The sequence below is a fragment of the Cavia porcellus genome, unplaced genomic scaffold, assembly GCF_034190915.1.
Source record: "Cavia porcellus strain 051 isolate PalLab524CR breed Dunkin Hartley unplaced genomic scaffold, mCavPor4.1 scaffold_31, whole genome shotgun sequence".
Classification (NCBI taxonomy): Eukaryota; Metazoa; Chordata; class Mammalia; order Rodentia; family Caviidae; genus Cavia; species Cavia porcellus.
In genome coordinates, this window is record NW_026947514.1 from 27,190,207 (window position 1) to 27,214,522 (window position 24,316).

At 40.6% G+C, this 24,316-nt stretch overlaps 1 protein-coding gene across 2 annotated transcripts in view; it reads left to right on the forward strand.

The window, feature by feature from the left end:
* The window catches only part of Mlh3 (mutL homolog 3), a 41,317-nt gene extending 20,984 nt beyond the window's left edge, over positions 1-20,333 (forward strand). For both annotated transcript variants that reach the window (XM_003472423.5, XM_003472425.5), the window contains 7 exons: positions 123-194; positions 1,557-1,668; positions 3,228-3,387; positions 9,501-9,524; positions 9,607-9,685; positions 11,863-12,014; positions 13,225-20,333. In XM_003472423.5, the coding sequence (XP_003472471.1) occupies positions 123-194; positions 1,557-1,668; positions 3,228-3,387; positions 9,501-9,524; positions 9,607-9,685; positions 11,863-12,014; positions 13,225-13,347 (722 nt within the window). In that variant the 3' untranslated portion in view covers positions 13,348-20,333. The remainder of the gene's footprint in view (positions 1-122; positions 195-1,556; positions 1,669-3,227; positions 3,388-9,500; positions 9,525-9,606; positions 9,686-11,862; positions 12,015-13,224) is intronic.
* The last annotated feature ends 3,983 nt before the right edge of the window (positions 20,334-24,316 follow it).

A 24,316-nucleotide genomic window follows, 5' to 3' on the forward strand; every position in this document is an offset into this window, starting at 1 on the left:
ATTTTCTCTTATGGTTATGATGTTAAGTAGATTTAAGTAAGACTTTTTGATTCTGCACAACATGTTTATTTTAAGTTTGACCTGACAATTTGATACCTCAATAACTCTTGATCATCTTATAGGTGGAAACCTATTAATCTTGGTGGATCAGCATGCTGCCCATGAGCGCATTCGGTTAGAACAGTTGATTGCTGGTAAGGAACTACCTGTGACTGGAAGAGATTTGACACTCCGGCAGAAGTAGTGTTCCTCGCTGTACCTGTTAAGAGACAAGATGGATTTAAAAAGTCCTCTAGTTCAGCTTGCATTATAACTGACTGAATGTACTAGCTCATTTACCAATTGAAACAAGTGGGTTTTGTGTACATGGTCAAAGGCATGTTTGCTGCGTATTTATTGAATTGGGCTAACAGTGATAAAGTTGCCTTTCCATATGCCCATGTCATCTTGGTGTGCCTTCTCCACAGTTCATCAGCTCAGAAAGCCAAATAGATTATTATGTCAAAATCTAGTTTACCTTTAAAGAAATAGTATGATCAAATAGATCCAATTCTAGAAGTTATAAAAGAAAATATAATAAATCCTCCTTTATACCCCTGTCTAACATCCCATGTAGTTTCTTTTCCCACAGGCAACCAATACTAATAATTTTTGTGTATCTTCCCAAAGTCAATACATGCTGTTTAGTTTCTGTTATACATCTTTGTCATCATTAGGTAATGTGTTCATCAGGTGGTGAAATACTAGGAAAATCTTTTTTTTTTTTTTTTTTTTTGTCGGTACCAGGGTTTGAACTCAGGACTGTGCGCTTGCAAGGCAGGCACTTATGCCTGCTGAGCTAAATCCCCAGCCCCAAGGAAAATCTTTTAATTCCATGGTCAAGTATGAAAAACCTTAATGTCAAAGAGTTAGGTGAGGATCTAAGGAGATATTTCATGGGCTAGAATGACAATGATATTGCTACCATTTTCATTTTCCTTATAAAATCAAGGGCTAAGCATTGGGAAAGATAACAAAAACAGTGTAAGAAAGCTTACTTGCTATAGGCCCTGCACCCTTTGAGAATAGCACAGTAAACTGTCTTCAGAGTTGGAGAGCCCCTTCTGAAGGAGGAGCATTCCTGATCTTGTGAAGCCATAGGGTCATGTGATAAACTCACATTTCCCCAGTAATCCAAATTACGTTCCTCTGTTGTTAATCACAGGTATTTACTATAGGAACATTGCCTTATTTGAATATGAGTCTTGAACCTTATGTTTGTTACTTAAAATTCTGCTGAAATGAATACACTGGCTTGATATTTCCACTTTTGTTTTCAGTATTGAGAATCAAACTGAGGACCTTGCGCTTGCCAGGCAGACACTTGTGCCACTGAGCTATATCCCAGCCCTAGATTCACTTTAATAAAGGAAATCCAAAGTCTAGTACTAAACATTGAATACATTACTAAGCACCAGAATACTTGTATCATGGCCGTGCTTTACAATGGTTCATTGTTACTTGAATATAGAAGACTTTTCTTTTTATTCTTAACCTATTCATCTTTCTTTCAATAGACTCGTATGAGAAGCAACAACCCCAAGGCTGTGGTCGGAAAAAATTACTATCCTCCACTATAATTCCTCCACTAGAGATAACAGTGACCAAGGAACAAAGAAGACTCCTAGGGTCAGTACATGCTGGAGAGGTGATGCTGATAGTGTAAATTCTCACAATAGTCTGTGAGGTATAAGCACAACTGTTGTGCTGTTGTTCAGAAGAGGAGGAAACTGAGACAAGGAGAGGCTACTGGCGTGTTCAAGGTCATAACAGTTTTTAAATGGTGGAGCAGGCAGTTAGAGTCAGTTCTTTGAATTCAAATGCCGTTCTTTCCACTATATCACAGCTGTTGAGTGCAGGATAGGGTTTCCCTGATAATTTTTTCCAGCAGTTGGCTTAGAACACCCTTCCCATTTCTTGGAACAGTCAAATGTTTATGCTGTGCTGTTTCTGAAGGCAGTCCGTGCAGTAATTGCTTTCATTCTGCTTTGTCCTGGTTCACTCTAGAGTTTTCATTACAATAATCTTATTAGGAAGGAAGTAAAACTGGAACATGAAGGAGGTAGGGGTAGACTGTAGAGTGGATCACAAGACAGGACATTTCCCCACTTCTGGACAGTGCAAATTATGAAAATGAAAAAAATATATCAGTTTATTTCAGGTGTGGGAGTACTCTACTGCCAACACATCTTTTTTTCTGAGGCATAATTTATATGAAAGGCAGATTCATTTATTTACATCCCTGTTAATCAGGACTTCTCAGTTCCTGGGCCTGTTAATTACCTCCTTGCTTTAATGCTGATTCAAAACATTTCTCAGAACTTTTCTTTTTGCTAAACTCCTTCGAGTTCCAGCAGCAAGAAGTTAGCATTTCTTCAGTGAAAAGTAAGATTTAGGCACAAGATTTAGAAAGAAATTGATTCTCTTAAGGGAAAATTGGAGAAGAAAGAAAGAAGTTTGGTATATAATAGTGCACCCTTCTCTCCACAGAGACTGTGTCCTGGGACGCTCAAGTAGGTACCTGAAAATTAAGGTGCACTGAGCCTTCCACACCCCTTGATTTTTCTGTATGCTGTCAGCATTGCCATGTAGTGTCAGTCAGTCCTTTCATGTTTTATGCTCTCCTGCCTCTTTTGCATCACTGTTTTTGTGCTTTGGGACCATTATTAGGCAAAATAAGGGTTACATGAACACTAGCATACTATACTAAGCCATCTGATCTGATAGCTAAGTGACTAACAGGTATGCGGTGAGGACAGCTGGAGACACCGCACAAGGGGATGATTCAGCAGGACGGCATGAGATTTTATCATGCTCCTAAGTGTGGTGTGCAGTTTAAAATTTGTGGCTGGGGGCCAGAATGAGTGCTTAGCATGCACAGTCACCTAGGTCCCCAGTACCTAAACAAACTTCTGCTAATGAATTATTTATTTTTGGAATTTATTACCCATAGATCATGGTTGACTACAGATATTTGAAATCTTGGATAGTGAAGCCACGTATAGGGGGAACTAATGTAATTGAAAAAAGAAATTTGATAACAAAATCTCAAACACATGCATATAAATGTAAGAAAAGCAATACAGCTTTGAAAGTTTGTGCCAGATTTTGAGCTTCTATCAAGCATTTGGAACTAGTAGTGAAATGTAGGTGAAGTAATATTTTTACATTTGAGGTTATCTCCTCAGGTGTTACCACAAAAATCTGGAAGATCTGGGCCTTGAATTTACTTTTCCACATACTAGTGATTCTCTGGTCCTTGTGGGAAAAGTACCACTCTGTTTCGTAGAAAGAGAAGCCAATGAACTTCGAAGAGGAAGATCCACTGTTACCAAGAGTATTGTGGAGGTAAGTCGTAGCTTCTTGTGTCCGGAGATTGCTGAGTAGCAGTAAGCTCACATTTTGACTGGAGATTCTCTTCATTCATCTTTATTCAGCATTTATGTTATTTTCCTACAGTTTGTGAGTTTCTAGAAATCTGAAGATGAGTTAGCTCTAGCTGAGGAGGAAAGACATTCAGATATTTATAGCACAGTGAAATGTAACTAGTAGAGTCCTATTCAAAAAGTATTTTGGAAACAGAATGAATTGTGCCCAGGAAGGTCAAAGAACCTGCTACAGAAAGGCTGTTTTCTTAAGAAAAGTCATAGAAAGTTACTTTTTTTATCACTGAGATACAATGCCTAACACAAGTTAAAGGAGGAAAGGTTTATTTTGGCTCAGTTTGTAGAAGTTTCAGTCCACAGTCAGCTGGCTCCAAGGCAGAGGGGTATCATGGAGAAGAGAATTCTTAGAATGGCAGGCAAAAGGCAGCAAGCTGCAGCAGCTTCCCTTCCATCTTCCCCTTTCATCTCATCCAGGCTGCTAGCCATTTGGGTGCTGCCACCCATACCCACATGGGCTTTCCAGTTATCTGTACTCAGAACTGTGCCAGACCTATCAGTGGAGTAATTTAGTGCCACACACCCTTAATCTCAGCATCACATACCCTAGATCCAGCCACCTCCCAAAGCCAACCTGTGAGCTCATGAGCCTTTGAGGGGACATCCAGACACAAGCCATAACAGAAAGATAGGAATCTGCCCAACTGTAGAAGAGGGAAGAAAGGCATTCTAGACAGAGGAGCCCATACCAGAGACTTGAAACAGTGCTTATCCATGGAAGCTATCAACAGATATGGCGCCGGTTAAGATACATGTTGTAGCCAGTGTGATGCCAGCATTTTGGAGTCTGAAGGAGGACCACTGCAAGTTTCAGCCAGCCTAGGCAACTAAGCAATTTAGCAAGTCCTTGTCTCAAAGTAAAAAATTTTTTTTAAAAATTAAAAAGGGTGGGGCTGGGGATTTAGCTCAGCAGCATAAGCGTCTGCCTTGCAAGCAGGCAATTATGAGTTCGATCCCCAGTACTGATAAAAAGGAAAAAGACCAAAAAAAAAAAAAAAAAAAAAAATTTAAAAAGGGCTTGGATCTAGCTCAGTGCAGACGCCCTGAGTTCAATTTCTAGTACTATAAAAATAAGTGAGTTAAATAAAAATTTAGCTGGGCATGGTGGCATACACTTAGGAAGCTGAGGCAAGAGGATCATCAAGAGTTTAAGGCCAGTTTGATCTATATAAACAAGACTCTGACTCAAAAAAATAAATATTTAAAATCTTTTTAAAAATGGTTTAGGGGGGCCTGGGTTATAGCTCAGCAGCACAGCACCTGCCTGGCAAGCACAAGGTCATGAGTTTGATACCCAGTACCAAAAAAATAAAATAAAATAGAAAATAAAAAGGGTTAGGGGTGTAGCTTAGTAATAAACCATTTGTCTAGCATGCAGGAAGGCCTGGGTTCAATCCCCAATACTGGAAACAATTTTAAAAAGAGAATTTTAGTATGATTACTTACGTGTTTTGGCAGAGATTTGGAAAACTGCTGGGATGTGGCATTGAAGGTGTTAGTATCATTACTAAACTTTTACTCTACATTATTTTTCTTCTTCTTCTTTTTTGTTTTTTTGAGAGAGAGTCTTGCTATGTAGTTCAGGCTGGTGTTGAACTCTGTGCCCAAGGCTCGCTTTAAACTTGAGGCATTCTTCCTGCCTCAGCCTCCCAAGTGCTGGGATTGCAAGCATGTACAACCATATCTAGCTATTTCAGTTTTTAAAATATAATGTATTTTGTGTTTGTTGCCTTCTTCTAGTCTTCTTTTCTATTACACTTTTATTTCTCTTTTTATTTCCTCTACTTATTTAGAAATGGTATACTCCATTTGTGTTGTTTTAGGTAGTAGCCTTGAGTTATGTATGTTTGTGTGTATGTATGTATATATGTCTTTTTTTTTTTTCTTTTGTCTTTTTAAGACAGGGTCTCGCTATGCAGTTCAGGCTGGCCTTGAGCTCACTTTGTAGCACAGGCTGGTCTCGAACTCCCAACGATCTTCCTGCCTCAACCTCCCGAGTGCTGGGATTACAGGTGTGAGCCACCATGCCCGGCTTTTTTATATGTCTTTTTGAGACAGGGTCTCGCTATGCAGTTTAGGCTGGCCTCCAACTGCAGCAATCCTCCTACCTCAGCCCTCATGCTCAGTTTAGCCTTGAATTTTATCATGCATGCTTAGGAAAGTTTAGAGGCAAGTTGACTCTCTATTCTGTTTCTAAACTGTTCAAAAACCTTTACTTCGTATCACTCCCCATTAGTCTTCCATGTTGTTATTCAGTATTTAATTTCACCTTGGTTTTAGTGCCTCAGTAATCATTAATTTTAGAGTCAACGTTTAATTGATCAAAATAGTTACTGGAGTCTGTTCATTGTTGCCTCTTGTATCCTACTTATTCCTTCTGTGTTGTTTTCTTTTTACTGAAGTAAATTTTTTAAAGCTCTTTTTTACTAAGAGTCCATAAACAATAAACTGTCTTTGCCAAAATCTTATTCTGCCTTCACACTTCAATGACTATCAGTTAAAGCAGAATTCTAGGCTGGGTGGGGTGGTGCACACCTGTAATCCCAGCACAGGGGTCTGAGGCCAGCCAGGGTCACATGTGAATTCAAGGCCAGCCTGAACCACATAGGGAGATCCTGTGTCCAAAAAAAAGGTGAAAATTACCATTAAAAAGTAAACATTTAAAAAAAAATCTCCACATTGCTAGTTATCTCCGATCATTTTCAATGCAGTCCATTACTTTTGAGTTTCTATGTCTGCCACTGAAGTCCATTGCTGGTCTGTCACTACTCTGTAAGTAATCTAATTTCCTTTCTGGTTGCTTTTAAGATTGTTTTTGTCCTTAGTGTCCTGAGGTTCCATGGATTTATTATCATTTTCCTCATGGGGTTCACTGTGCTGCTCGGTTCAAAGGCGTCGTCGTCATCACTCAGCCTTGCTTCTTCCTCGTTCCCTCTTCTCCTGGAGTCCACCCCAAAAGCTGCCCACAGTACCTGGTGTTTCTATTCTCTGTGACTCTTATACCCTCTGTGGTACATTCCGGGAAATTTCCTTCCTTTCTGTTCCAGTAAACTGAAGTCTGGCTTCGTCTGCTTTTTATGTTTTTAGTTTTTAGTTTTATTGGTACATGTTTGCAGTACATAGTGATTACATTCATCATGGGGAGTTGGTGCATGTGCATAACACATCTTGATTCTTTTTATGTCCCCTTCCTTCTCATCTGCTTTTTAATGATATCTTTAACTTACACACTGAGTTTTTATTTCAATGAGTATATTTTTTATTTACCAAAGTTTTATTTGGTTCTTTTGTAAATCTGCCAGTTCTTTTTTCTTAATTTCTAATTCTTTCTGTCTGACTCTCTTATTTGGAGCACAAGCAAATGTGCATCAAGTCAGTGTACTGTTTGTCTAGAAATCTGAAATACTTTAGTAATATCCAAATGGAAAATTAACAGACAGACTGTAGCTAAGTCATGGGATAGAAAGATTTGAGACAAGGTGAGCTCTGCAGAGGCTTTTGCACTGGTTCAGCTGTGAGAAGCTGAGGATTTGATTGAGTCACTAGTGTTGGCAATGCGAGGAGGGTCATACTGGAAGTAGAATCAAGAAGACTTGCTGAGCTGCAGAATATAAAAGGAATAAAGAAAAAAAAAAAAAAAAAAAAGGAATAAAGGAGAAAGGGCCTATAACAGTGCTTCTGAGGGTTCCTGCTCATGAAATGATGGTGCTGTTTGCAGAGAAGAAAGATGGAGGAGGAGCGCTTCTAGCAAGGAGGTACATTACAATCTCATCGTAGACACAGAGAGTGTCCCTTCAGATGGCCATGTCCAGGGGCCAGGCAGTCCTGTGGACCTAGCACCTGGCAGAGAAATCTGAGCTGTGTGAGCCTATTCAACAGTTGGTAGCACTTACCATTTTATAAAGGCAGAAAGCTGGAGGAAGGAAGCTGGTCCTGGAGAAGGCAAAAGACTCCAGGCTGCAGCACCCCAGCACTCAAGGTGCATGTGTTTTGGCAAAAGTCTGGAAAGTAACTGCTGAAAGAAAGAAACTGTAAGGATGATGGAAAATATGTGAAGAAGGAGGAAATCCAGGAAAAGGGAATATTGCCAAGACTGCGGGCAGTTGTAAGCAAGAAGAGAACGGCCACCGCGGCCATAAAGCAAAGCCCGAACCGAGAAGCTGGGCTTGGCTTGCCTTGCGGGAGCATGTCCCGGGCACGGAGTCACCAGAAGTGGGCAGTGGGTCAGGAGTGCGCGGAGCCACACTGGCTGCTGCGTCCAACAGAAGGGTTGCGCACGATCCAGAGTGTGGGCAGGACAGAAAGGCTGAAGAAGGAACTTGGTTTGTTTTAAGCTGGAAAAGACTTGAGCGTGTTTGAGGCAAAGAACGAGAAGAAATGCAAGAGGGAGAGAACGCTGGCAATGCCAGCTTGTAGAGTACCTCCGTTTTATCCTTTCCAAACTCGCTCTTTGATCCGACAACCTTGCTTCACTATCGGCAGAGCTCTTTTCTCCCTACAGAGCTCATTTCTTCAAAGACTTGTGCTCCAAGTTGTCTTAACCCCCAAGATAGGATCTGTTAGAATCTTTTATTGTAATTTAATCCCTAAAAGTTTAACCAGAAAATTACAATAAAAACTTTTCCGAAGTTACTTCAAAGACTACCATTAAGGAGTTTACCTCAATTTGAAACAAAGCTTGCAGTTTCAGAAAATCTTGATCACATTAAGTTGGGCTGATCAAAAGAGATTTTGTTGATTTTGAAAGAACTTGGAACAGTTTGGTATTTTGAAGAGAAGGCTACTTGAATGCTAGCAGTGCAAAGATCATTAATACATAATTCTATGATGTTCTATACCACAGCCTAATGAATGGGCCCTTTTAACCTTGTTTAGTTTATATAGCATTACCTGAAGCCCTAAAATAAAAAGTGGACTGAGACTGAGACCTTTCGCTTCCTCTCACTAGGCTTACAAATTGATGTTTCACAGTTCCACAATAGCAAAGAAGTTAGGTTTGATTTCTGTCCACATTGTTTTATTAGTGGATTGGATATTCGTTCTGTTTAGGTTGATTTGGAAAAATATGTGGCTTTTGAAACAGATACAAAATAATATCTGGTACCCAGCTTTTAATAATTACACTCATTGACAGGCATGTAGAGTATATAGAAAGAAGGATTTTCCAAGATTTAAAAAGAAAATCACCCCCACTGGGCATTGTAGTACCTCCCCATAATCTCAGCAACCTGGGAGGCCGAGGCAGGAAGATTGCAAGTTCAAATCTGGGAAATTTAATGATTTAGCAAAACCCTTTCTCAAAATAAAAAATTATTTTGAGTGAAGTCTCTGGGTTTAGTTCCAAGTACTACAGCAGGAAAATGAAGGGAAGGAAGAAGGGAAAAGGGCAGGGAGAGGAGGGAAGAGGGGAAGGGAGGGAGGGGAGAAAGGAAATCAGTAAGAAAACACGGAGGGAGGTGGTGGGAGAAAATCACCCTGTTGTGACTTATAAAGAGTTAATTAAATGTGCTGGATCTCAAAATACACGTTGTACCTCCAGAGGTTAAATATTGATAGTACTAAATAGTACTGGCTTTAAATTTCTTTAAAGTTCTTTTGTCAGTAATATCTACTAGGATATAGCTATTGAAAAGGTCAACTCATGGACAGAGATAAAAGGGAGAAGAAACTTCCCAACAAAATGCTTCATAAATTAAGCTTTTTGACCTAAAAGGAGTTTGTCCCAAAAAAGCCCGTGGAAAGTAACTTTTCATTTAATGTTTATAATATTTAAGTGACTGCACAGTTGTGTTGATGATTTTTGTGTATTTATTCTCATCTTGTCTGTAATATTACCCTTGTTCTGGCTAAGACTATAAATATAAACAGGCTTCAACAAATTTGTATCTGAGTGCTGTACTGCTAGGACTCCCAGGAGGCAAATCTTAGAGAAGAAAATTAGGGTATTTTGTTAAGTATCAAAAGGCAATAAAACATAATAGTAGACTAATATCTCCTGTTTTCCTTTTTGCCTTGTAGGAATTTATTCGGGAACAAGTAGAGGTAAGCTTTTCTCTTAGGGCTTCATACAGAGGCACCATATACAGAGGGCTTCATTGTCCTGTCCCTTCTCTTGTTAACATAGCTGCTCCAGACCACAGGAGGCATCCAAGGGACATTGCCGCTGACAGTCCAGAAGGTGCTGGCCTCCCAGGCCTGCCACGGTAAGAGCCTCCGTGGCCAGCTGTTGAGTCCTCTGTGTGCTGAGTGCTGGCTGCGCTACAGTGATTATGAAAGAAGCAAAAGGCTTATTCTGCTCACCCCTTGAAAAGTATGATTTAGATCAAGAAACTGAATACTCATAAAGCCTAAAAAGTAACTTTCACAAAGTACAGTGCACTCATTAGGGTGCAGAATGATGTACATGAGCAGAGAGACACCCAGAAGTGTCCTTGTAGCCAGGTGCAGACTGGGCCAGGGATGATGTGTTCAGACATGGAAGAGGGAGTTCACCATGGGGCGAGGAGCAGCTTGTGCAGACACAGAGGCAAAAATGAGTCCCCAACATGAGGAGCAGCAAAGAGTAGCAGCAAATTAAGCTGATAAGAAAAAACAGAAGCCCAGAAAATGACACCAAAGCCTTTAGATCTGATACAGAAGACAGTCAGTCATTGGGGGTTCTTAGAAGAATATGATAAATTATAGGAAGTGGTATTGGAGGAACTTACTTTTGGACTCTGACAGCTATGGAATCCCCTGCAACTGTCACTCATGACGTGGGTCTCCAGTCCACTGATAGCCCCCCATTTCACCCATCTCCTTCGGTCTTCTCTCTTCACCTCTTGTCTCCCACAGCTTGGTAACCATGGTCCATCAGTAGTCCATTTCCTACAGACACTAACAAGTCTCTTGCCCCTTTGTCCTCTCTTTACTCCACGTAACTACAAATTTCATCATTGCTATCTTTAAACTGTATCCTAAATCTCTCTGTTCCATCTGCCTCCACTGCTACTTCCTTGTCCTTGGGACACTGAATCCTCTTATTTTGTTCCTCACACCTATTGTGGCTCCATTTCAAAGCCATTCATCTTTTAGCACCCAAGGGAATCATCTTTTTTTTTTCTTTTGGTACCGCAGATTGAACTCACAACTTCACATTTGCCAAGCAGGTGCTTACGCTGCTGAATCAAACTCCCAGGCCCCCAAAGGCGTCATCTTGAGGAATCCCTCTAAGCATGTCATTCTTTCAACTAAAATATGGCATGAGGAGCTGTGTTCTTAGTGTAAAATGTCATGCTTTACCATTGCCTGCAAAGGTCTTCAGATGGGGCCCTTGCCTGCCTCGTTAGGTTCACCTCCTAGCACTCTCCACCAGGCTAACTTGCCTCTTTGCTGTTGTCTTTCCCATATGCCAAGATTGCGTGAGTCTTGGAGCCTTTGCACTGGACTTCCTCTGCCTGAGATGCCTTTTTGCTCTTTCTTTAATCAGTCATGTCTTTTTTTAAAAAAAATTATTTTGTTAAGAAAGCCTTTCCTGACCTAAACTGGCTCTGGTTTTCCTATTATATATTCATATTCTATGTTTTACAGTAATTGTAATTTATATTATTGTATAATTATTTGTTTAATGTCTGTCTTACCTATTAGTCCATAGTTTTATGAGAGTAAAGCATCTGTCTCATTTACTGCTTGGCAAAGCTCAAAATACAGTTTATGTTAAGAAATATTTGTTGACTGAGTGAATTAATGTAGGAATAAAAGCACATTTTAACAAAATAAGAGTTTAAATTAGGAAGATTATTATGGAAATTAGAAAAAAAAAAAAGAGTACAGCTTGGTGTGGTGGCACACACCTGTAATCCCAGCACTTGGGAGGCTGACGCAGGAAGGATCGTTACAAGTTTGAGACCAGCCAGGGCTACAGAGTGAGCCTAAGGCCAGAATGAATTGCATAGTAACCCCCTGTCTCAAAAAGGGAAAAACACAAAACAAAAAACAAAACAAATTGCAAGTAAATTGGGAATTGTAAGGGAAAAATCAGAGGTTGCTATGGGACAATCCATAGACAAATGATAACTTCAATTTCAGAGACTTGTAAGTCAATAAATATGCATACTGCTTTTGCCTCTTTGACAAAAACCCTGAAAGCAAGATTCTAACAAGATAAGCAATGCCTTTTACAGGGACTAAAGAGACAACTGAAAAAGAAGAGTAGGAGACAAAACATTGGTGCTAAAGCCTTACTTTTTTATCTTGGGCTATAAGTGCCAATTTAAAGCGGTCTCATAGCCACATTAAAGAAGCTGAGAAATATGTTACTTTCTGCAGATATTTGGTCTTACCCAGGATCAGTGTTGGTTTCTCACCATGTGCGCCATAACCTAGTTTCTCTTGTGCATAGGGGCCATTAAGTTTAATGATCACCTGAGCCCCGAGGAGAGCTATCGCCTTATTGAAGCTCTGTCCTGGTGCCAGCTGCCTTTCCAGTGTGCTCATGGGAGACCATCTATGCTGCCGTTAGCTGACCTAGACCACTTGGAGCATGAGAAACAGGTACATTGTTGACTGATAGGAGCAGGAAGAAACCTGGTTTCTCTTCTGCCATCCTGATGTAATCTCTTTTAATCCTTCCCAAAATATGAAAGTGTTGGAAAACATGCATTGGAAATTCATTTAAAGCCTTTTGATTTTGTCTTCCAGCTCACATTCAAAATGGAGCTTAGACTAAACTGTCAGATTATCCACATGATGGCCTTAGGTTTTTAATATTAATACAGGTGTCGACTGATGTATGCTGCGCATCTGTTGTCCGCTGGCTCTAGGTTTTGTTTTGTTGGTCCTGGAGATGGAACTCACGACCTCGCACTTGCTAGGCAGGCACTTATGCTTCTGAACTAAATCCCTGGCCCCTGGCTCTAGGTTTGTTAAGATACAGAAATTCTTCCTGGAGAGGAAGGGGAAGCTTCCTGGAGGCGGGCGAAGCTGGTAGAAGCACAGCAAGTTCAGTGTTGATGAAATACGGCCTGCCATCATCCAGGTTCCTGACAGCATGTGCTAGAAACACTGGCCTGGGGGTGTATCCAGTCACCTCCAGAGAGCGCGTGAGTTGTGGGTGGAGAATCGTCAGACCGGAAACCAAGCTCAGCAGGAGAGCTCTGTTCTGCTGTGGCTCCCGTCCCTCAGCCACCCATGAACCGCGGTTTGGGTAGTAGAAAAAAGACAGAGTAATTGAAGACCATTTTCTACCTTATCATGATCTTAAACGAAACAGAACATTAAAAAAAAGAAAAAGAGGGGCTGGGGACTTAGCTCAGTGGCATAAGCACCTGCCTTGCAAGCCTGTGGTCGTGAGTTTGATCCCTGGTACCGGTAAAAATAATAAAGAAAAAGAAACAGATCATGAACACATAATGCTAGTGTCCATATTGCCAACTTTCAAAATCTTTTTTTCCTTTCCTGCTAAAGGCTATAATGGATTTTCTTGCACAGAGTTTGAAGGTACTATCTCCTGACTCAGTTGATTTTATACTATTAAAAACGTTTCACATGACAATAAAATAAAATAAGAATTCTGTGTTCACTGGTGAAGAGATGAGATTCTGGGTTTGCAGCATATAGTCCTACTAATCCTAAGTAACTCCATAATCTATTACTACAGAAATTAGAAGTCCAAACAGATTTGAAGAGTCATGCTTTGGGAATACTTTGTGCTGCCTGGCTTTCTGTGCTGCTAATTGGAGTTACTCTTTTTTTCTTCCCATAGATTAAACCTAACCTTGCTAAACTTCGCAAGATGGCCCAGGCTTGGCGTCTCTTTGGAAAAGCAGAAGGCTGTGATACGAAATGGAGCCTGCAGCAATCTGTGGCTCCTTGTGAGCCTCCATGAAAACAGACTTACTGATCTACAGGGATCAGAACCAAAGGGATTAGAGGATGCTGACTGTGTACCACTGAGCAGAGCATGAGCAGCAGTAGCCACATTACCCTGGCTGAGTCAGCCCTGCCTGGAGCAGTGTCCTAATGTCAGTCCTTCTGAAGGAGACGGTCCCTCTCCCTGAGCAGCCACGTGGAATTGAAGGCTGAAGCCGGTTCGTTCATTTGCAGCCATGGCTACAGGAGATTACTATAAAATATCTGCCTTTTATACCTTATTTAGTGATAACATTTAATGATTAACTGTCTGATTGATAGTTGAAGATTGTAATTTTTCCAGCTTGTGAGTTTGTGATTCTGTAAGTGACCTGATGCTGAATCCCAAGAACTACTGCGCTCCCTTGGCGGCCCTCGGTGTGTCTCCACCTGGCTGTCCTTTCCTTCCCTCTGCTGCCTCTGTACATTCCTAAGGTCTTCTGTCCGAGCTTTAAGTAAATTATTTTAGGGATTGAAAACTTTTGATAAAGTGAAACACAGGCAAAGATAAAAAAGGGGAAATGTCCAGTTCCTGTTTATTTTTGTTGTTATTAGTTTTTTTGTTTTTAAAAATTTAAGAGGCGGGGCTGGAGATTTAGCTCAGCGGAATAAGCGCCTGCCCTGCAAGCAGGCAGTCGTGAGTTCAATCCCTGGTACCGATAAAAAGGAAAAAGACAAAAAAAAATTTAAGAGGCTAATGTTCATATCCTGAATATCCCAAACCAGTAAACATACAATGAGCTTCTTTTTTAAAAATGATTTGTTTTATACTTTCTGAAGTGTTTCTTTATGTGAAAGCATTTGTCATATTAAAATGACAGTATTTATTCTTTCAGCCTAATCAGATATGATGTTTTACTGTTATTTCTTTTTGGAAATAGAATTCTTTTGGCCCCTTTCAAATTGTGTCTTGATTTTATTACAGTGTATCTACATAATAGCCTTATAATTTGACGTGGGCCCAAGACTGATGTTTCTATGCCATTCTTAATCTGTATCTTACCGTTTCAGATGACTTAATTTGTGGTTAATAGGGTCCAACTGGGGCTGGGAATTGAGCTCAGTGGCATAAGCGCCTGCCTTGCAAGCACGTGGTCATGAGTTCCATCCTCGGTACCAGTAAAAAAAAAAAAAAGGATCCAACTGACTAAGCAAAGAGGGGGGAACAGCTGGTAGTGTTTGTTACAATATATATTGTACAGTTAGTAAGGTGTTGCAATGAGAATTTCCATTTCAGTGATTCTTGATCAACCTACTCAAATAGGCCTTTAAATGAAGTAATTTCCCTCATTTTTCAATATAGGAAACAGATGTGTACTCATGGAAGCAAGTCTGTTTGCCAGCAGCCCTGGACTGAGTCTAAGTAATGAAAGCATTGCCTTCATGAGCATAGGCCTCCGGCAGGTGCAGGGACGCCTTCACTTTTTTCAGGGATCCTTATAGAATTATGTAATGGGAATCCTGAAGAATGGGCACTGCTAACATGGCTTCATCCTCCTAAATCCATCTGAGAGGATCTTCATACACTAGGAGCTGTGACTGTAGACTGGAGGGTGTTTTCAAGGGCTCTGCAAGGCTGTCAGAGGTCCTGGGGAAGCCTTGACCTTGGGACTCTCTCTTACTCTGAGGGGCCACATGGAAGAAACGTGTCCCAGGAATTTGAAAAGTCTTTTAGCCCATACCAATTTGCAGGTTTTCAAAAAGTGTTACCATACCTCTTATTTAGAATGATGGGGTGGGATTCAAAAAATTTTTGCTATTTGTAATTTCAGACTACTGCATTTTTTTGAGAGCAGCAGAGCATTAGAAAGAGTTCTCCCTAAATTATGTACCCAGTGTTCCTGCCTAGCCTGACTCAAATAATGTAAGATAATTACCGTATTTTAATAATTTATAAATTCAGTAGCGTGCATCAGCATAAAACAACCTTTTGGCCAAAAATATCCAATAGATTACTTTTATTGACAGTTAGAGCTTTCTTTTATTCTTACAGGTGTAAGTACAAAGTACATTTACAGTTAACATTTACTGTTCTGTTACATAATAGTAATTATTGACACCATTATGGGTTTATATATGATATTTTAAACTTTTCTTTTTTTCCCTCTCAGTACTGGGTATTAAACCAAGGCCTTTACACTGAGCTACATGCCCCTGTTTTTAAAATATTTTTAGAGAGGGTTTTGATAAATTGCCACCACTGGCCTCAGACTTGCTATCCACCTGCCTCAGCCTCCTACAGTGATGAGATTACAGATGGGCACCACCATACCCAGAAACTCTAAGCTTTATAAAATATTTTTTAGGTATGCCTTATCTTACTTGATTTTTTTTTCTTCTTCAGTATTGGATGGAACCTAGGGTCTTGAAGACACTAGGTAAGGCAGTCTAACATTGACCTACATCTCCAGCACTGCACTTCAATTTCCTGACAGCAATTAGGAAAAGGTATTATTATTCTTCCCATTTTACAAAGGGGAAACTAAGCAGAATATTAAGTGTCTTGTTTAAGATCATACAGCAGGTATGATTGATTCCTAGGTATTTCATTTTTTGGATGGTATTGTAAAAGGTATTGTTTTCCTGATTTCTCTCTCAGTGAGTTTATTATTTGTATACAGGGAGGCTATTGATTTTTGAATGTTGACTTTGTAACCATCTATGTTACTGAATTTGCTTATTAAGACTACAAGTCTTTTGGTAGAGCTTTTGAGGTCTTCTAAGTAGAGTATCATGTCATCTGTAAATAACAATAGTTTACCTTCTTCCTTTCCTTTCTTTATTCCTTTTATTTCTTTCTCTTGTCTAATTGGCTGCAGCTAGAGTTTCCAGGACTATGTTGAGTAAGGGTGGTGACAGTGGACATCCTTGTCTTGTTCCTGATTTTAGAATGAAAGCTTTCAGTTTTTGTCCATTTAGTATGACGTTAGCTGTTGGTTTGTCGTAAATGGCTTTTATCAGATTGAGATGAAGACCATCTATTCCAGTTTTTTGTAGGGTTTTTATCATGAATTGAGTGCTGGACTTTGTCAAAAGCTTTTTCTGCATCTATTGAGATGATCATATAACTTTTGTCCTTGGCTCTGTTGATATGGTGTATTACATTTATGGATTTATGTATGTCGAACCATGCCTGCATCCCTGGGATGAATCCTACTTGATCATGGTATATACTCTTTGATGATTTGCTGCAGTCTGTTTGCCAGTATTTTACTGAGGATTTTTGCATCACTGTTCATTAGGGAGATTGGCCTGTAGTTCTCTTTCTTAGCTGGGTCCTTCTTTGGTTTTGGTATCAGAGTAATGCTTGCTTCCAGGAATGAATTTGGAAGTATTGCTTCCCTTTCAGTTTCATTAAAGAGTTTGATAGGTAGTTGTGTTGGGTCTTTACTAAATTTCTTGTGGAATTCAGCAGTGATTCCTTCCGGGCCTGAGCTTTTCTTTGTTGATAGATTTTTAATTATATCTTCAATTTCCTTTATTGATACTGAATTATTTAGGATTTTTATATCTTCTTGGTTAGGCTTTGGTAATTCATATGTATCTAGTAATCTGTCCATTTCTTCTTTATTTTCCTTCTTATTAGAATACAGGTTTTCAAAGTAGGTATAGGTGATCTGGATTTCTGCAGGGTCTCTCATGATTTTGCCCTTTTCATTCCTAATTGCATAGACTTGAGTCTTTTCTGTCCTTTTTTTTGGATAAGACTGGATGAGGGTTTGTCAATTTTATGTAATCGGGGCTGGGGATTTAGCTCAGCGGCATAAGTGCCTGCCTTGTAAGCAGGCAGTCGTGAGTTCGATCCCTGGTACCGATAAAAACAAAAAAAAAGACAAAAAAAAACAAGAGTAAAAAAAAAATTTATGTAATCTTCCAAAAAATCAACTCTTCAGTTCATTGAGTCTTTGTATTATTTTTTTAGTCTCCAGTGTGTTTCTGCTCCAATCCTTATAATCTCCTCCCATGTACGAGCTTTTATTTTAGCCTGCTCTTCTTTTTCTAGAGTTCAAGAGTCAACAGTAAGTTATTTATGTATGCTTGCTGTTTTCCTGGTATGAGTATTTGCTGGTGTAAATTTCCTTCTTAAGACTGCTTTCATTGTGTCCCACAAGTTCCAGTATGTTGTATTGTCATTATCAATCAAATGTAAAAGGTGTCTAATTTCTTCTTTAATTTCATCTGTGACCCATTGATTGTTCAGTAGGCTGCTATTTAATTTCTATGTGTTTATGCAGTTCTTGTGGTCTCCTTTGGCATGGATTTCCAATTTTATTGGTCTGATAGTTTGCATAGTCTGATAGTATGCATCAGATAATTTGAATTCCTTTGCATTTACTTAAGCATGTTCTATGAGCCAGTATATGATCTATTTTGGAAAATGTCCCATCTGCAGCCAAGAAGAATGTATATTTTGATGTTGTGGGGTAGAACACTCTATAGACATTTACTAGGTACATTTGTTCAAAAGTTTGATTAAATTCTAGTATTTCATTATTGATTTTTTTTATCTAGTTGATTTTTTTGTGACAGTAGGTATTGAGGTCTCCTAATTCAGTTGTATTAGGGCTTACTTGATTTTTCATGTCCATTAGTAATTGTTTTATATAGCTGGGTACACTGATATTTGTTGCATATATATTTATGATTGTTATCTCTTCCTCTTGAATCATTCCTTTTAGAAGGATGCAGTGACCTTGTTTCTCTTAATCAGTCTTTGCTTGAAATCTACTTTGTCTTCAAATAGAAAGGTACCTGTGCTTTTTTCCAGGTTCCTGTCATGTGGAGTATTGTTTTCCATCCTTTGGCTTTCAATGTATGAATTTCTTTTTGAATTACATGTGTTTCTTGTATGTAGCATATTGTTGGATCTTGCTTCTTGATCCATTCTGCCAATCTGTGTCTATTGACTGGTGAATTGAGACCATTAGCATTGATGGTTATAACTGATAGGTATTGACTTATCCTTGTCATGTTATTTTCCTGTTGTTTGCTCCCCTTTTCCTCTCTCCCTCTAATTGTTTGCCTCCCTGGTGAATTCCTTCTGTTGGGGTTCATGGAGCTGTAGTCTTTATTATCTTTTCCTAGAAAGTCCTTCAGAACATTTTGGAGTGCTGGTTTGGCGGTCATAAATTTTCTCAGATGTTCTTTGTCATGTATCCTATTTCTCAATCAATTTTGAAAGATAGTTTTGTGGCATTCATCAATCCGGGTTGAAAGTTGGTTTCCTAGGGGCTGGGGATTTAGCTCAGCGGCATAAGTGCCTGCCTTGTAAGCAGGCAGTTGTGAGTTCGATCCCCGGTATCCATAAAAAAGAAAAAGACAAAAAAAAAAAAAAAAAAGAAAAAAAGAAAGTCAGTTTCCTTAGAATGTTGAGTACTTCAAGCTCTGCTTGACATGAGAGTTTGTGCTGAGAAGTCAGCTGTAATTCAGATGGGCTTTCCTTTATAGGTGATTTGTTTCTTTTGTCTTAACAGCTTTTAGGATTCTATTCTTGTGTTGAAGTTCTGGAATCTTGACTATGATGTACCTGGCTGTAGATTTTTTGATCATTGCTAATTGGAGTTCTATATGCCTCATTTATCTATAGATCAAATTCTTTTTCTCTACCAAGAAAGTTTTGTCATGTGTCTGTGAACATTTTTTTAATGTCATTTGTGGTATCTCCTGCTTGTTCACTGACTCCAATTAATCTTATTCTTCTTTGTCTCATCTAGCAGCTGCTGGATTGATTTCTCATGATCCCTTGCTTTGTTTTTTTGTTTGTTTTTTGAGACAGAGTATTGTATGCAGTTCAGGATAGTCTTGAGCACACTTTGTAGCCCAGGCTGGTCTCGAATTCACAACAATCCTCCTGCCTCAGCTTCCTGAGTGCTGGGATTACAGGCATGTGCCACTACACTGGGCTTCCTTGCTATTTTTGAAAAATTTTTCTTTTCCCAGTCGCTAACTGCAAGCCTGTCTTTAATATCTGATATCCTCTCCTCGCACTGATCTCATCTGCTTCAGATATTTTCAGTGGAGTTTTTGTTCTAGATATCTGCTTGAATCTGTTCTATGGATTGCATTTCTTTCCTATGCTGCACTTCCATAATTTGTTTAAGATTGTCTTGTTTTGTTTTGTTTTGTTTTTTGTCTTTTTGAGACAGGGTCTTGCTGTGATTCAGGCTGGCCTTGGGCTCACTCTGTAACCCAGGCTGGTTTCAAACTTGCAATAATCCTCCTGCCTCAGCCTCCTGAGTGCTGGAATTACAAGAGTGTGCCACCATGCCCAGTTTAAGATCCTCTATTTTTTGTCTGTGTATTCTCTACCATCGCTAAATGTGGTGTGTATTTTCATAATCTCTGTAGCTATATGATTTCTGATTTAATTTTTTCCAGAGCCTCATTGAACTGCTTTGTTGTTTCCATTTCAGAAAGACCTGGTGGGGGGCTTTCAGTTACCCCACCTCATTGCCCCTGGATTTGCCTTTGGTGAACTGGATGCCTGAGGTTGCATTTTGCTTAAGTGTCTTCACATTTTTCTCTCTTTTTTAGTTTAATTCCTTCGGTGATGCTTGTAAATTGCCTGTAGTGGGTTGCTTTATTGGTAGTATTTAGGACACTTAGGTGATGCTTACTTCTCTGAGGTATCTTCCAGGTATAGCTGGTTTTTGGGTTTTGAGTCTGTTGGAAGATCTTACCTCTTCAGTTTGTTGCAGATGAGAAGTTGTTTGGCCTAGACCCGGGTTCTTTGGCATTGTGCCACTGTATTTTCTGTGACCCTTGGTTAATCTCAGTCATGGATTATCAGAACTAACAGCTGTTTAGAAAAATTATGTCACTTTTGGCTGTAGTAGTACCAACAGCATCAAACACAGCCTAGAAAACAAACTAAGTTAACCTTTAGTTTGCAACTTTTAACCGTATGAACTAGATTTATGATTATATAACAAAATGTAAAATAAACTAGATAATTATATGCAATATGTCAGTCTGTAATGTGTCAATTTTACCCTTTAAAATGGATTAAGGAGAAAGTAGAGACGTGGAAGAAGAGAAAGAGTTTAAAAGTAAGCTTGGAGGACAAAGGGGGATCATGCCCACTTGGGGAAACTGGTGCAGAAGACTGGAAGAAAAAAGATGGAGGAGATAAAAGAAAGAACAAAACAAAACCACAAAGAGGTTAGGAACCACTTTCACACTCATAAAAAACAAGGAGAAAGAAAAGAAAAAAACAAAAACAAACTAACAAAAAAAGAAAAAGAAAACTTGCAGGTTTCTCTGGGTTCACTAGTAGACAACTTATTTACTTATTTATTTATTTTGTCTTTTTCGTTTTTTATCGGTACCAGGGATCAAACTCAGGACTGCCTGCTTGCAAGCAGGCGCTTATGCCGCTGAGCTAAACCCCCAGCCCCTAGTAGACAACTTACAGAGTCCCAAATCATGCTGCTCTATCCCAGCAAGCCAGCAGTTGCTTTATGGCACAGTAATGGATAAATAACCTCAGAGGTCTGCCTTGAGACCAGACCCATTGGGCTTGCGCCAGCCCAAGCAGTTTCCACAGGTCTGCACCCAGCTAGGAGCTGCTGGAGAAGCCGGCAGCATTTCTGGATTCTAGCCTTTGACTCCAAAGTGGCTCCCAGCTAGTCTCGCTCTCCCTGTGGGAGGACTAAGTCCTCTGCACTCAGTGCCAGCCAGCGCAGTCCTCCACATGTGCTGCTCCCTTCCACTGCCACATCTCTGCAGAGGCCTCTGGGGTTGCCAGCCGTCATTGTGACTGTGACTGTGTGTCCACAGATGGCGACAGCTTCTGGAACGCAGTGAGTCTCGTCTATCTGGGGGAGAAGGTGCTGCCAGTGCTGCCTTCTTCGTTGAAGCTTTTCGTTTTACTCTCTCTGTGGGCTTCAGTTCACACTTAGATTCTCCCTGGTCCAGGGCACCCACTTCCTTTGCGGTCTTCCTCATGGTGCTACATTCCAGCGTCTGGACGGTGACTCTCAGAGAAGCAGTTTACTCTGCTGTTTAGTGCTCTGCCACCTTCCCCTCCCCCTCCCCCTCCCCTCCTCCTCCCCCTCCCCTCCCCCTCCCCCTCCCCTCCCCCTCCCCCTCCCCCTCCCCTCCTCCTCCCCCTCCCTCTCCCCCTTCCCCTTCCCCTTCCCCTCCCCCTTCTCCTTCCCCTTCCCCTTCCCCTTCCTTTCTTCTCTTGGTACTGGGGATTGAACCAGGCCTTCACACTAAGCTTCATCTCCAGCCTTTTATTTTTAACTTTAACTTTTTTTAGACAGAGTGTCACTAAATTTTGCCCAGGCTGCACTTGAATTTGTGGCCCTCCTGCTGCAGCCTCCTAGAGTGCTGAGATATAGACACTGGCTTACCTGGCTTAGCCCACTGTATTTCTTGCCCCTTCTCAGCTGACCTTGTTCATCAGCAGTGAGATAGTACGAAGGTGGAGCCAGAGGAAAGGAAAAGAAGGAGTCTAAAAAACTGAAACTCTGGACAATCTGTAACAAAATAACCTGCCTTCCTGGCACCCCTGTATTTATTTATGCTTCATTATTCAGTAAATATGTAGTGAGTCCCCTCTAAAGCATTGATAAAGTGAAGCCAGAGGAAAGAAAAAAAGGAAGTCTAAGAAACTAAAATTCTGGACAATCTGAGCAAAATAACCTTCCTTTCTTGCCACTATATTAGTGCTTTCATATTCAGTAAGTGTGTAGTGAGACCCTTCTAAAACACTGCCTCAGTTGTGGGGGAAACAAGGCAGAGGCCATCTGAGGCCTCATGATTTTTCTAACCCTTGGGTGCTTTTCACCTCGTGCCCGTTCATTACAAAGTACTCAATCTCACAGACACCTCTAGTGCAGTTCAGGAGCCTGATCAAAACCAGGGATCCATACGCTCTGCCTGCTGAATTCTTGGAACCACTAAGCAGCACCAGGAAGCAGGCTGAGGAGATGAGATTTCGCCATTCTTGCTGCCTGAATCTTATCACTTGTCCTTACTTCAAAAGCAAGGAATGTCTAGGGCTGGGTATGGTCAAGCACCCTTGTAATCCCAGCACTCGGGAGGCTGAGGCAAGATGATCAGTGTGAGGTCAAGGGGGGCCTGGGCTACATAGCAAGACCCAAGGGGGGAAAAAAAGGAATGCCCGGTGAAGGTCTAAAATAAACAAACAAAAAAATCCCGCTAGTTTGAAATCAGCTGCTCCTCTTAATAGTGTACTGTTATTGAACATTGTGTTACCTCTTTTTTTTTCTTTTTAAATTTTTTAAAAAATTTTATTTATACTTTTTTAAAAAAATCTGTACAGGGGATCGAACTCACGACCACCTGCCTGCAAGGCAGGTACTTAATGCCGCTGAGCTAAATCCCCAGCCCCCTGTGTTACCTCTTTAACTGAAGGATTTTATATATAAATTATGAATTGGAAGGCTCTTGTCATGTGTTTGTTTCTTTGACACTAATTAGCTTTCTTCTCTCGTCATATGTAATGCACCTGATAAAAGCACTGAAGGGCTCCTTCTCTTGGGCACAGTATTTTATAGAAGCTCCTGCAGTCCCCGTTTCACGTGCAGTTAGGCCCAGAGGCCGCCCTCCCCTGGGTGGGTGATGAGCTGCAGCTCTTTAATAAAAACACTGAGTGTTTAGGCATTACATAGGACCCGGGACAGTTTGGTGAATGAAAGAATAACAAAGACAGGAACATAACTCAGTGTAAGCAGTTGCCCTGGGTTCAGTCCCTCTAGCACTGCGAAAATAAATACACAGATTTAAAGAAATCTCGCGCAGGATAGCTCGTGTCAGTGAGGTGCATGTCTCAGAGGGAGTATCTGCAGGGATGGGTGGACTGTGCAGGCTGTGAGCAGTCCCCTGCCTCACCACTGATGAGCATCACCACTGTGTGCCACCCACACCAGGCAGTCCTGCTGGGCCACGCTCTACCTATACAGCGTTCAGAGCTGCACAGCTTCAGAGTCGGAACCATGTGGTGGGCAGCCTTGGTTAACCTGTGAACTGATGCAGAAGACTGCCTTGAGAAAGGGTTTTGAAGCACATCCGGGAAGCTTATATTCCTATGGGTACCGGCATTTCTTTCTTTGAGGTATCATTTTTCACTTAAGTTTTTCTTGGTAGAGTATTTTTCAAAAACTTCCCTTCTGAGGCTAAATTAGGAATTTCTGTTCCTTATTCAAGTTCCAAGAACTGTGCCTTTCCTGCCCTCCGCCCAACTTGGGAGATAGAAACCGTGGGAAAAAGCATCTTTAGAAACTGTTCAGTTATCTAACTTGGTTCATTTGGTATACTCAAGAAGACTTTTGCATCCATGCAATCCTACTTGTTAATTCTCTCCAAGCTATAAGAGTATTTTCCTGGATGCTGCCAACAAGGCAAGGCTGGGAGACCAGTGAGTTGACTGGGACTCTTGCGTCACCCTATTGTAGTCACCTTTCCTCTTTCCAACATTTGCCCTTCCTTGAATAGGAAGAAGCAGGCTTTGTGGGGCTTACTTAATTAGCCTCATAAAGATCCTAGCGTATGCATTCCTGCTGTTTTGATCGAGGCAGACCCAGAGAGCCAGCAGCTCCCTGTGTAACCTTCATCTGTCTGTTATGCCTGGGAAGGAAGTTGGTGCTAATTTTAGACAGAGACGAAGATGCACAAAGGACATTATCATAAGGCATTTCTTGTGCCAGGAACAGATTTAAATTCCTTGACTCAGTGCTGTTCTTCCTCCAAACCACACAATTGTACCCAAGTGAATTGCTGTCAGAATTGGTGCCTTTAGAGGAGACAATTGCTCATAATTGGTAGCCATAAGCCACTTCACTGAGAAAGCGTGGGGTCTTAGATGCTTTAAGAGGTAATCGACAGACTGAAGCCCAAGTGAGTCAGGCTGTTCTGAGTCACACGGCTTTGGTCCTGTTTTTCCCATCAGGAAGACATAAACTCCAAGATGAAGACCT